Source organism: Amblyraja radiata, chromosome 28 (assembly GCF_010909765.2).
Source record: "Amblyraja radiata isolate CabotCenter1 chromosome 28, sAmbRad1.1.pri, whole genome shotgun sequence".
NCBI lineage: Eukaryota > Metazoa > Chordata > Chondrichthyes > Rajiformes > Rajidae > Amblyraja > Amblyraja radiata.
This window is the reverse complement of record NC_045983.1, coordinates 25,840,176-25,854,990: the sequence shown is the minus strand read 5'-3', so window position 1 is coordinate 25,854,990 and position 14,815 is coordinate 25,840,176. Positions and strand designations below refer to the sequence as shown.

Genomic DNA, 14,815 nt, shown 5'->3' with positions numbered 1-14,815 from the left:
ACTGCTAGACAGTAAAGTACTGTCTGAACAGGCATTGTCCCCAGTCATTTGTAGATTCTGGTGCTTGAATCAGAACAGGCAAGAATGGACATGAGCACACTGCCTCTCCAATTCACATTCTCCATAGTCAGGTTGCAGCAATCAAAGAAAATAGCTTTAAGTAATCATTTTCTGAAAGACCAGATCTCACTCCCCGCTGATTTTAATGGCCTTTTTGCTCTGGAGGGACTTAATATATAACACATCTCTGATGTGAAATGTGGGAAATTTCAAGGAGGGCATAACCATACAATCTGAATCATCAGTGTTCCAATTAATTTCTTGTCATTTTATGTGGAAGTACATTAAATGTCTTAAAAGTCAGAACAATCCGATGAAGAATCAGCAAAGTTGCTCTAGGTACGATCTTACCAACTAGAAACGCAGCCAATTGTACTCCATCATTCTGTATCAGTTTAGACCTGTTCATATCATTATGGGTACATAACGCAATTATATTCCTAAGCAAATTACTTTTTTGCAGAGCCAAACTCTTCAAATACCGCCATCAAATATGTTTGCCTGCGAGGTATATAAATAATTATGACAAAGCCGTTATACATACAACAGGCCACTGTACCAAATTACTCAGCCTTATTTGTCAGAATTTTGTAATATAACAAATGACTTTAATTCACAAAATGGTAAATATTTGAAATCTCAATCTCCATTTCCTTCACAACTTCTGGAAGCTATTTCATGCAAAGAATCAAATGAAAACTTGAGCAAACTATTGCTTTAGCAAGAGTCCTCCTTAAAATAAGTCTCTTTAATATATTAACTGATCACCAAGGGTTTAATATCATTCTTTAACATTAATTCATATTTTCAAGACATTGACACTTTGCTCAGGCAGATTCCACCCTGGAGTAACTAACTCCTAATTATTGGTTTTGATAAATTCAGGTTTTTAAAAATTCCTAATTATTGGTAATTCCTAATTATTGGTTTAGATAAATTCCTAATTATTGGGAAATAATTATTGGTTTCAGTAAATTCAGGTTAAAAAAATCAAGTGGAACCCAGAGTTGGGTTGACAGACACTAAATAATTGAATCAAAATAACTTGAATAAATATAGCCCATTAACTAGACTCTTTAATATAATAATGACAGCATGCTGGCTATAAGGATGGATTTTACTCTGTAAGTCCTTTACTTCCCACAAAGCTATATCACAGCTCTTTTCCTTGACCAACAACATATAACTGGGTCATTGGACTCCCAGTATTACTTGCCTCCTCTGCTACATGGGAGGGAACTGGGCATTTTGGCCCAGATAGTACGAGGTAATCTCTGGGAATATAAAACATGGCTACCTCTCATCTGTTGCCCTTCTTCATTCCCTCCCCCCCCCCCCCCCCCCCCCCCTTTAGTGTCAATCACATCTGTATGGAACTCTGCAGCACTTATCATCAGTAACAACTTGCATGTTGATACAGCACAGAATAATCTCCTGATCAGATAAATCACTTGAAGACATAAAGAGTACCTAGGAATCACTCAAGCATAATTTTAGTCATTATTAACGTTATAGTATTAAACCTGGGCCAATATGAAAACGAGGATCCTAACTATCTGGACAATTGTCTTTTACTTAAGAAAAACAGTGCATTTATGTTAGGCTGGCACAATATCAACTGTTACAAACCAAAGTAATGCAGTGACACTGAAAGTGGTACAGCTGCCTAATCGCTCCAATGTTCCAGGTTAAATTCTGACCTCTAGTGCTGACTTTGTGGAGTTTGCACATTCTCCCTGTGACTTTGGCTTTGACTTTATTGATCACTTGTCCTATTCTTTCCAACTGTACCCCTGTTCAACCTGACTACTTTCTCTTAGTCTACCAATCAAACTCAATGACAGTCAAAACAACAATGGCAATGGGATCTTTCCACAAAATTACTTCTGAGCTTCCACAAGAATCTACTCCTGGCCACCCGTTTCTCCTCTTCTGAATCAGCATCGTCTGAAGGCCCAAGTCAACATCCACATTTGGGCTAACAACACCAAGTTATATTTTTCCAACACTACTCATTGACTTGATGTGTCAGGTTGCAGTCTTGGATGACCCCCTAATTCATTTAATTATAGATTAAGCAAAACACAGCTATCAATAGCCCATCCACCTAGCACCACCCCCCACTCACACCACCATCAATCCCAACCTTTATGCCCAGTCTCCAGCTCCCTACCCTGACCATGAGAGATTAGACAGGCCACTGCTTTCACTTGGTATCCGGTTTTTCTTCTGGAATTGAGATTCAGAGCCCACATCCCCTCCCCAACAAAAGACACCCACTTACAGTTCTTCAAAGCTACCTGCAATATTTAGATATATCCAGATAGTTCCCAATATCTGTGCACCCATCTCTTCAAGTAGCCATCTATCTGAACCCCATCTCTCCCCATGACTGTAGATTCACCCTCTCTTGATTTTGCTCCATGTGTCTTTGTGGATTTCCAAATGAAGGTCCTTTTAGGTCCTTGCCACAAGCTTATTAAAATTCCTTTTAGTGTCAGTGTAGTCTGACCACACCAGCTGTAAGCATCCAGCTCAACTAACATGGCTGACTAATACTAGGACTATAGAATGATAGATGAGCACAAGGTGTTCTATTCTGCTCAAACTCTTTAGAATCCATTTATCCCAATACCCACCTTTATTTCCACTTGCCTGCAGTTCTTCATTTGAATAGAATTCCATTTCAAAGCTACTCCTGAGTCCATCTTGGAAAACATCTTTCAGAAAATGGATTCCACACCTGAACTAATCAACATTTTAAAAATTGATCACTGAATCTTTTCCAGTCATCGTAAATTTTAAACCTGTGCTCTGGGTATCGACATTTCAGCCATTGAAAACGACTTTTCCTTACTTACGGCAGTGAAATTATTCATGATTTGAAAAATATCAAATCTCCATTTATTTTCAGCTCTAAGGAGGACAATCCCAGCTTGTCCATAGTAATTACTGAGAAAACTGTCCTTTAATATTTCAGTAAGATCTTGTTAAATAATTAAGTATTTAAATGTCACATGCGCTATTTTTGATAAATCAGAGGAATCTTACTCTCTCTTACACACATCCACACACATGCACGAACAATGAACATTGTGATAAGGGTGTTCTTACCGTCCATATCCAACCTCTGCATGATGATGGCAAGTTCCACCTCACTGGGCATGTAGCCCAGGGATCTCATGGCCATGCCCAACTCTTGCTTTGAAATGAACCCATTCCCATCACGATCCAATACTCGAAAGGCTTCTCTTATTTCTGTAGGAATATATGCAAACAAAAATGACAATTACAATCTTATCAATCAAGGACAAACCTACATATATGCAATGTCTTCAGTAAAATCAGGATGCACCAAATCCCTCTATCCCTCCCCAACCCTAGTACTCTGACTAGTTTCACTGTCCTGATTAATTTTACTGATTGTATGCCTTGTATGACACCTTCCCTTAGCTAACGATGAACCGTTTTACATTTCTTTGAGCTTCGTCTGCTTTGATCTGTCATTTTCACACCTTACCCTTCCATATCGCTAGTCTCCCTCTCCCTTGACTTTCAGTCTGAAGAAGGATCTGGACCCGAAACGTCACCCATTCCTTCTCTCCAGAGATGCTGCCTGTCCCACTGAGTTACTCCAGCATTTTGCGGCGTCTCGTTGGGCGCTATTGAAGTGCAGTGAATGCAATATGGAAATAATGAGAGCTTATAAGAAGTCTCACAACCGCAGTGAGCTCATGGACCAAGCATTGACTTTGCAGAGACGAACTTGGCAGGGTGTGGTATGGTGAATGAGTTACTGCACTGGCAGGCAAAATGCTAGACCTCTGATCCAGAAACCCGAGTTTAAATTCTACAATGCCACTGGGGAGTTAAACAATGGAATTGAAGAAGCCAATTAGTTATTGTGGGACTACTGGGTTGTTGTAAAACCCACATGGTTTAGTGCAGTCTTTCAAGAAGAAAATCTGCCACCCTGGCTAAGTTTGCTAATCCAGTCATATGAATCCACTCTAGTATCTTTGGTATGAATATTGATTTCTCTAACTTCAACCCTCTCTCTCCATCCCTCCCCCATCCAAGTTGCACCAGGTTCCCGTTCTCACCTAACAAACAGCTAAGGGTTTCGGCCCGAAACGTTGCCTATTTCCTTCGCTCCATAGATGCTGCCTCACCCGCTGAGTTTCTCCAGCATTTTTGTCTACAAACAGCTAACAATGGTCTGTTTCCCTTATCATCGTTACTTTTTTGCAAATCTTTAATTAATTTGTTCTATATCTCTTTGCATCACTGTCTATATCTTCCGTTTCCCTTTCCCCTGACTAAGTCTGAAGAATGGTCTCGACCCGAAACATCACCCATTCCCTCTCTCCAGAGATGCTGCCTGTCCCACTGAGTTACTCCAGCATTTTGTGTCTATCTTGCTAAGTTTAACCCGGATATTGCTCCAGACCCTTAAATGCCTCTTTAGCTCAGAACAAAGTGGGAAAGACAACAAATACTGGCAATGGCAGTGGCACCCACGCCTTCTGAGTGCACACAAGTGCTGAGACAATTCCTTGTTCTCTAGACCACTGCTGAACCAACAGAATGGAGAAAGTTTCTTAAGTGCACTTTTCAACAGCAGAATCATAAACAGACTCTCATAGGACGGCTTTACGACTTCATTACCGCACAAACACTATATTCTCCTATGAGACCCCCATTAAAATAATTTATGACTTTATTAAACAAAATTTATGTCGGTTCTGACAAAAAAAATAAACTGAAAAATAATACACCGCCTTATTTTCATCTCCATCTATTAAACCGAGTGACAAATGCATGCAATTGATGTAAAACAGAGGCAGGAGCACTGGACCCCAGCATCAATTTCTCCTCTTGTGATCCCTGTGAAAACACTACAATTAATCTCAGGACCGTGGATGAGAAATCTCAGCCCAGTTGCAATTGCATTTCCCATCGAGTGATTGCTGCTGTAAGCCGTGTATTGCCTGGCAATGTCCAGGACTGAAAGCAGCGCCTGCAAATCGAAGGCTTCCGTCACGAGGGAATAATGCACACACAGGTTGGATTTGATTGATTGTTGCATTGTTTCGGGAAGGAATATTTTTGGCGGACACCAGGCGACAAGTGGAGCATAAAAAACACACAAAGCGCTAGAAGAACGCAGAAGAGGGTCAAGAAGCATCCACGGAGGCGAAGAGGATGAGTCAGCTTTTCCAGCGTCGTGGACTGGAATATTGATTTCTCTAACTTCAACCCTCTCTCTCCATCCCTCCCCCATCCAAGTTGCACCAGGTTCCCGTTCTCACCCAGCAAACAGCTAAGGGTTTTGGCCCGGGTGGGAAGTGGGAAGATGGTGAATATATCGAAGTGCGGGTGAGGGAGAGATAAATGGAACTGGGCAAGGAGGGGGAATGATGGGCAGATGGAGCCAAGCGGGGGAGGGGGCCTGGGTTAGAAAAGGTGAAAGAAACTGTGGACTGATAGGAGTGGGAAAAGAACACGGGAAGAGGGAGGGGGAGGGGGACGAGGGAGGGGGAGGGGAAAGGGGGGAGGGGGAGAGAGAGGGAGAAGGGGAGGAAGAGCGGGAAGGGGAGGGGAAGGGAAAGGGGAGAGGGAAACGGAGGGAGAAGGGGAAGGGGGGGAGGAGGAAAGGGGAGAGGCAAGGTGAAGGGGAGGGAGAAGGGGAGGGAGAAGGGGAGGATATTGGTTACCTGAAACTGGAAAATTCAATGTTCAAGTCTGGGAAGTGTGCTAACCCAGCAGAATATGAGGTGTAGACACAAGGAAATACAGATTTTGGAATCGTGAGCAAAGTCTAAATGCGGAGAAACTCAGCGATCAGGCCAGCATCTGCAGAGGAAATGGAACAGGCACCATTTTGGGTCAGGACCCTTCCCTCCATAGATATTGCCTAACCCACTGAGTTGCTGCAGCACTTTGTGTTTTGTGGAATATGTGGCGTTTCTCCTCCAGTCTGTGTTTGGCCTCACCATGGGAATGAGAAGGCCCAGGACAGGCAGCCGGGTGCGGAAATTTGAAGGGGAATTAAAATGGGGCCCAAACCACAATCTCAAGGGGCCCGTTGCGGACAGAGGACATGTGCTCTGCAAAATGGGCGCCTAGTATACGCTTCAGCTCGCCGATATAGAGGAGGTCACATCACAAGCACTGCATTTGATATCCCTTCCATGGCTCTTGCCAGGGCTATTCAAGGCATCAGTGGTCACGGTGTAATTAACTACCTTATAACCTTACTGGATTGTTGCAGAATTTCAAAAAGCTATTACAAGTTCAGCAGACCCTGTGACCCGGTTTCCACACCTAAACCACAAGCTTCATTATCTTCTGCTGTTGTGATCTATGCAGCCGCTCCTATCCAGAATTACTCAAAACAAATGGTGGGCATTTTTTTGTTCTATCTCTACAATTACTTTCCTGAGGTGAAAATCACATCCTTAAACCATCTGTAATTTCTCCCCCCCCCCCCCTCCCTCCCTCCCCAACCAGCCCCCATCCACCAAACCAGCCCCCCCCCCCCCCCCCCCCCCCCCCCCCCACACACACACACACACACACTCACAGCAATAATTCATTTCTTAGTTTGTTACATTTTCAATTCTCAGCAGTGCAGAGAAAAACACAACTTCCAGCTCAGCCTTCAGTTTGTTGGATAACCCAATTGGATTTGTCCATCATTATGTGACCTCTTGCAACCTTACAGTAGAGATAGATTTATTGGATCGATGTGAGAAGAGAAAAGCAAGTGCTTTCCACTTAGTGACATGGTAAGTACTGCTTGCACAGTCATCTTCAGTCTCCTCACAATGGCCAACCATGGTTACACACTAGGGTGACTGGGAAACTACAGGGACTGAAGAAATCCGGTATAGATCGGGTAGACGCACAGAGTCTCTTGCCCAGAGTAGGGGAATCGAGAAGCAGAGGGCGTAGGTTTATGGTGAAAGGGAAAAGATTTAATAGGAATCTGACCCTTTTCACACAAAGGGTGATGGGTGCATGGAACAAACTTGCGGAGGAGGTAGTTGAGGCTGGGATCACATTGAATGGCGGTGCTGGCTCGAAGGGCCAAATGGCCTACTCCTGCACCTATTGTCTATTGTCTATTGACTATCGTAATGTATAAGAAACAATTAGACAGGTACATGGTTAGGACAGGTTTAGGGGGATATGGGCCAAATGCCAGCAGGTGGGACTAGTGTAGATGGGACATGTTGGTCGGTGTAGGCAAGTTGGGCCGAAGGGCCTGTTTCCCCACTGTATGCCTCTATGACTCTATATGTCAAAGCCACTGCTGTGAACAATATTATGGACAAGAAACACATGAACATTCACAGAAAATGATACTTTTTTATTTCATATGAATTCGTTGAGTTTATCAGTCATGAGGTATTATTATGAGGCTAATAATGAAGAACCTTCCAATCTGGTGAATGGGCTGTGTCTGGTATTGGTGCGGGGAGGTTGGATGCAGAACATTTCAGGTATCCAGTATCAAGAGTGGCCATAGACCTTCTGATGAAACCCACCAGAAAATATCCAGTCAGTAATGGTGACCCTGCTAACCAGAGTGACCTACACCACTTCCCTCATCGAGTTCAGCCTTTTAGCAAAATCAATCAAGCGATCAAGAATCAATGGAAAAAAAACCCGGGCCATAACAATAGTTCAAATACACAATTGTGCATAAAATCACGAGAGGAATAAATCGGGTAGATGCACAGAATCTCGTGTCCAGAGTGGGGGACATAGGTTCAAGGTGACAGGGAAAACATTTAATAGGAATCGGAGGAGTAACTTTTTCACACAAAGGGTGGTGGGTGCATGGAACAAGCTGCCAGAGGAGGTAGTGAGTTAAGAAACAGTTAGACAGGTACATGGATAGGACAGGTTTGGAGGGATATGGTCCAAGCGCAGGCAGGTGGGACTAGTGTAGCTGGGACATGTTGGCCGGTGTGGGCAAGTTGGGCCAAAGGGCCCGCTTCCCCACTGTATCGCTCTATGACTATATAACTTCAGTAACCATACCATAACACAAACCCTCAAAATCTCCTCTCCAGAGGGAATTTTAGCCTCGTCAAAAAATAAAGAGCTCAGTTTCAGCAGTGACGGAACAGGGGGACAAAGGAAGGCGAACACGAGGAAAGGCAGCGTGGAATGCAGTGCGATGCTTCAGAATTAATTTGTTTGCTAGAAACACCCAAAAAAAGTTTCAATTTGGACAGAGCGATCACAGCGTTGAATGATCAGCAGTCCAAGCACCACTGCACCAGGACCTCATTATCAGCTCCACTGACTCCCTCATGATATATTGACGGAACCTCACAGATCTTCTCCCTTTGCCTCGTAAGAGCACCTTTGACTGCCTGTCCCCTGAAGATTTATTGATTCTGAATCTTGAGCACTGTCTGAAGACATCCATGCAGCAACAGCAAGTTAATTGCAGATCATCCTACGATGCGTGACATGTCACTGATAGTTTCTCTCGTGGATACTTTTGGGAAATAAAATTAAGTGCTTCAACTTTTTTGTGTTCAATCCAGCTTGCATCTTTACGGGATTTCAATGCTGCTTTGAGAAAAACGTCACTGCAATGTGGAAGAATTGTTTGCAACCCCGTTCGATATCCACTGGAATGCTTGTTTCTTGCTCTTTGTTGTTCATCCAGCTACATTTTATTTGGCATTTAGCATTGTTACATTGCAAAGCATGCACTAGCACTGAGCTATTAACAGCAAATTATTACATATTATCACGACACTACACCAGGCCTAACAAAAATCTTTTAACGCATCGATTCTGAAATTTTCAGTAACCTCATTCCAACTTTTGTTTTATTTGCTCAAAGTGAAGAGGTGGGACACTTGAAGGGTGACAGTTCCAGATTTTTACTGTCACTTGAGCAAAGATCTAGCCTAGAAATTCATGGCAGCTCGGTTGTGTTACAGCAGAGATTTAGCTGTTGTACTTGATCTTGAAATACATTCTTTTGACTTTGATGGGATGACTTTTGGGAGCGGAGTTAAATATTTAATGCTACTGGAAAGGGATGAATTACCAGCCAGTACTTAGAGAGTCAGAGAGTCCGACAGCATGCAAACGTCCTTTGGCCAAACTTATCCATGTTGATCAAGATGCCCATCTAAGTTAGTTCCTTTAACCCTTGTTTATAGAGTCACAGAGTCAATAGATTAATAGAAACATAGAAACATAGGTGCAGGATTAGGCCATTCGGCCATTCGAGCCTGCACCGCCATTCAATATGATCATGGCTGATCATCCAACTCAGTATCCTGTACCTGCCTTCTCTCCATACCCCCTGATCCCTTTAACCACAAGGGCCACATCTAACTCCCTCTTAAATATAGCCAATGAACTGGCCTCAACTACTTTCTGTGGCAGAGAATTCCAGAGACTCACCACTCTCTGTGTGAAAAATGTTTTCCTCATCTCGGTCCTAAACGATTTCCCCCTTATCCTTAAACTGTGACCCCTTGTTCTGGAATTCCCCAACATCGGGAACAATCTTCCTGCATCTAGCCTGTCCAACCCCTTAAGAATTTTGTACGTTTCTATAAGATCCCCCCTCAATCTTCTAAATTCTAGCGAGTACAAGCCGAGTCTATCCAGTCTTTCTTCATATGGAAGTCCTGACATCCCAGGAATCAGTCTGGTGAACCTTCTCTGTACTCCCTCTATGGCAAGAATGTCTTTCCTCAGATTAGGAGACCAAAACTGTACACAATACTCCAGGTGTGGTCTCACCAAGACACTGTACAACTGCAGTAGAACCTCTCTGCTCCTATACTCAAATCCTTTTGCTATGAATGCTAACATACCATTCGCTTTCTTCACTGCCTGCTGCACCTGCATGCCTACTTTTAATGACTGGTGTACCATGACACCCAGGTCTCGTTGCATCTCCCCTTTTCCTAATCGGCCACCATTCAGATAATTGTCTACTTACCTGTTTTTGCCACCAAAGTGGATAACCTCACATTTATCCACATTATACTGCACCTGCCATGCATTTGCCCACTCACCCAGCCTATCCACGTCACTGCCTGCCATTGTGAAAAGGACCCGTTTACTCCTACTCTTTGCTTCCTGTCTGCCAGCCAGTTCTCTATCCACATCAATACTGAACCCCCAATACCGTGTGCTTTAAGTTTATATACTAATCTCTTATGTGGGACCTTGTCGAAAGCCTTCTGAAAGTCCAGATAGAACACATCCACTGGTTCTCCCTTATCCACTCTACTAGTTACATCCTCAAAAAATTCTATAAGATTCGTCAGACATGATTTACCTTTCATAAATCCATGCTGACTTTGTCCAATGATTTCACCACTTTCCAAATGTGCTGTTATCCCATCTTTAATAACTGATTCTAGCAGTTTCCCCACTACCGATGTTAGACTAACTGGTCTGTAATTCCCCGTTTTCTCTCTCCCTCCCTTTTTAAAAAGTGGGGTTACATTAGCTACCCTCCAATCCTCAGGAACTACTCCAGAATCAAAGGAGTTTTGAAAATTTATCACTAATGCATCCACTATTTCTGGGGCTACTTCCTTAAGTACTCTGGGATGCAGCCTATCTGGCCCTGGGGGTTTATCGGCCTTTAATCCATTCAATTTACCTAACACCACTTCCCGGCTAACCTGGATTTCACTCAGTTCCTCCATCTCAATTGACGCCCGGTCCCCTGCTATTCCCGGCAGATTATTTATGTCTTCCTTAGTGAAGACAGAACCAAAGTAGTTATTCAATTGGTCTGCCATGTCCTTGTTCCCCATGATCAATTCACCTGTTTCTGACTGCATTTGTTTTAACTAATCTTTTTCTCTTCACATATCTATAAAAACTTTTGCAGTCAGTTTTTATGTTCCCTGACAGTTTTCTTTCATAATCTATTTTCCATTTCCTAATTAAGCCCTTTGTCCTCCTCTGCTGGACTCTGAATTTCTCCCAGTCCTCTGGTAGGCTGCTTTTTCTGGCTAATTTGTATGCTTCATCTTTTGTTTGGATACTATCCCTGATTTCCCTTGTTATCCACAGATGCACTACCTTCCCTGATTTATTCTTTTGCCAAACTGAGATGAACAATTGTTATAGCTCATCCATGCAGTCTTTAAATGCCTTCCATTGCATATCCACTGTCAACCCTTTAAGAATCAATTGCCAGTCTATCTTGGCCAATTCACGTCTCATACCTTCAAAGTTACCTTTCTTTAAGTTCAGGACCCTTGTTTCTGAATTAACAATGTCACTCTCCATCCTAATGAAGAACTCAACCATATTATGGTCACTCTTGCCCAAGGGGCCATGCACAACAAGACTGCTAACTAACCCTTCCTCATTACTCAATACCCAGTCTAGAATAGCCTGCTCTCTCGCTGGTTCCTCTACATGTTGGTTTAGAAAACTATCCCGCATACATTCCAAGAAATCCTCTTCCTCAGCACCCTTGCCAATTTGATTCACCCACCCTATATATAGATTGAAGTCACCCATTATAACTGTTTTACCTTTGTTGCACGCATTTCTAATTTCCTGTTTGATGCCATCCCCAACTCCACTACTACTGTTAGGTGGCCTGTACACAACTCCCACTAGCGTTTTCTGCCCCTCTAGTGTTTCGCAGCTCTACCCATATCGATTCCACATCCTCCAAGCTAATGTCCTTCCTTTCTGTTGCGTTAATCTCCTCTCTAACCAGCAACGTTACCCCACCTCCTTTTCCTTTCTGTCTATCCCTCCTGAATATTCAATATCCCTGGATGTTCAGCTCCCAGCCTTGGTCACCCATGCCTTGGAGCCATGTTCAAGTTCAAGTTCAAGTGAGTTTATTGTCATGTGTCCCTGTATAGGACAATGAAATTCTTGCTTTGCTTAAGCACACAGAAAATAGTAGGCATTTACTACAAAACAGATAAATGTGTCCATATACCATGATATAAATATATACACACATGAATAAATAAACTGGTAGTGCAAATAACAGAAAGTCGTTGCTAATAATCAGAGTTTTGTCCGAGCCAGGTTTAATAGCCTGATGGCTGAGGGGAAGTAGCTATTCCTGAACCTGGTTGTTGCAGTCTTCAGGCTCCTGTACCTTCTACCTGAAGGTAGCAGGGAGATGAGTGTGTGGCCAGGATGGTGTGGGTCTTTGATGATACTGCCAGCCTTTTTGAGGCAGCGACTGCGATAAATCCCCTCGATGGAAGGAAGGTCAGAGCCGATGATGGACTGGGCAGTGTTTACTACTTTTTGTAGTCTTTTCCTCTCCAGGGCGCTCAAATTGCCGAACCAAGCCACGATGCAACCGGTCAGCATGCTCTCGACTGTGCACCTGTAGAAGTTAGAGAGAGTCTTCCTTGACAAACCGACTCTCCGTAATCTTCTCAGGAAGTAGAGGCGCTGATGAGCTTTTTTGATAATTGCTTTAGTGTTCTCGGACCAGGAAAGATCTTCAGAGATGTGCACGCCCAGGAATTTGAAGTTCTTGACCCTTTCAACCATCGACCCGTTTATATAAATGGGACTGTGGGTCCCCCTCCTACTCCTTCCAAAGTCCACAATCAGTTCCTTGGTTTTGCTGGTGTTGAGGGCCAGGTTATTGCGCTGGCACCATATGGACAGTTGCTCGATCTCTCTTCTGTACTCTGACTCATCCCCATCAGTGATACGCCCCACAATAGTGGTGTCATCAGCGAACTTGATGATGGAGTTTGCACTGTGGTTCGCTACGCAGTCATGGGTATAGAGTGAGTACAGCAGGGGGCTGAGCACGCAGCCTTGAGGTGCTCCCGTGCTGATTGTTATTGAGGCTGACACATTTCCACCAATACGAACAGACTGTGGTCTGTGGACGAGGAAGTCGAGGATCCAGTTGCAGAGGGATGCGCAGAGACCCAGTTCATGTCTCCATGATCCCAACTATATCATAGTCATTAATAGCTATCTGCACATTCAACTCATCCACCTTATTACGAATGCTCCTTGCATTGAGACACAAAACCTTCAGGCTTGTTTTTACAACACTCTTACCCCTTATACAATTATGGTGAAAAGTGGACCTTTTTGATTTTTGCCCTGGATTTGTCTGCCTGCCACTTTTACTTTTCACCTTGCTACCTATTGCTTCTACCCTCATTTTACACCCCTCTGTCTCTACGCTCACACATTTAAGAAACCCTTTCCCTTTAACTCCACCCTCGACTATCCCATTTGACACCACACCCCCTTTAATCAGTTTAAAACCACCCGTGTAGCAGTGGCAGACCAGCCTGCCAGAATGCTGGTCCCCCACCTGTTAAGATGCAATCCGTCCCTTTTGTACAGTTCCCCCTTACTCCAAAACAGATCCCAGTGATCTAAGAATCTAAATCCCTGCCCCGTGCACCAGTTCCTCAGCCACACATTCAGTTCCCGTATCTCCCTGTTCCTGCTCCCGCCAGCACGACGAACTGGAAGCAAACCGGAGATAACAACCCTGGAGGTCCTCCTTTTCAGCATTTTTCCGAGCTCCCTGAAGTCACGCTGCAGAATATTCATCCCATTCTTTCCGACAACATTTGTGCCGACATGCACTACCACTTCCGGCTGTTCACCTTCGCCCTTGAGGATTTTCTGCACTCTGTCTGTGACATCCTGGATCCTGGCACCAGGAAGGCAGCACACCATCCTCGAATCCCGTCTGTTGCCGCAGAAACCCCTGTCCGTACCTCTCACATTGGAGTCTCCCTCTACAATGGCATTGCCTGACGTTGGCCTCTTTGGTTTTGGCTCAACAGCCCTATTTGCTTCGCAAGCCAGTCCGCCGCTCGGTGTAATAACGTCTTCTGACCCGATAGCTTCTAAGTGGGTGAACCTGTTCACAAGAGGTACAACACCCGGGACGTTTGCATTCCATGCTTCCCTCCCTTTCCCACCGTCACCCACCTTCTCTCTTCCAGTACCTTAGGTGTAACAATCGTACTGTAAGACTTGTCGAGGAACGACTCAGTTTCTCGGACGAACCTGAGGTCATCCACTTGCTTCTCCAGTTCCCCAACACGGTCCTTCAAGAGCTGTACCTGGATGCACTTCTCACATTTGTAGCAGCCAGAGGCACCAGCAGTGTCCTTGACCTCCCACATACTGCAAGCATCGCACTGAATCAGCTTGCCTGACATCTCCTTCTTTCGTCTCTCCCTCTCCAGTGTTTTGCATAGCCTCCTCTCCTCAGCCTCCTCGCCAAAGACTCTCAACCCAAAGACTCACACTTTACTCACAGGGCACTTCACTCACTGCCGCTCCCTAAGAGCCGTCTTGCTTATATTGACTGATAAATTGCCTAATTTACAAACCAAATTCCTCAGTTTTCAACTGTTTTTCCCCCCTCTGACTCACTTCTCTCCTCCCACTTGGGCTAGAGCCAATCAGTGTTTTCTCCTGCTTATCTTTGTTGCTGTTGCTTCCAAATCCACAGCAGCTCCGAGTCTGGGGAGGATGCAGATAAAATTACAATGATGTTGCTTGGATTGGAGGCGTTGAGTTACAATGAATGATTGGATAGGACAAACCTGTTTTTGCTGGAGTAAAGGAGTCGGAAAGGTGACATGATAAACAAATGTTAAATTATGTGAGGTGCAGATATGATACATAGCCAGAGGAAGACACAGTGCTGGAATAAATCAGCATGTCAGGCAACATCACAGGAGAACATGCAGAGGCAACATTTCAGGTC

The 14,815-nt window shown here is 44.1% G+C and overlaps 1 protein-coding gene across 1 annotated transcript in view; it reads right to left on the bottom strand.

The window, feature by feature from the left end:
- Positions 1-14,815, bottom strand: part of caln1 (calneuron 1) — a 281,363-nt gene that overhangs the window by 235,091 nt on the left and 31,457 nt on the right. The window contains exon 2 of the mRNA XM_033046149.1: positions 3,175-3,318. Coding sequence (XP_032902040.1) covers positions 3,175-3,318 — 144 coding nt within the window. The remainder of the gene's footprint in view (positions 1-3,174; positions 3,319-14,815) is intronic.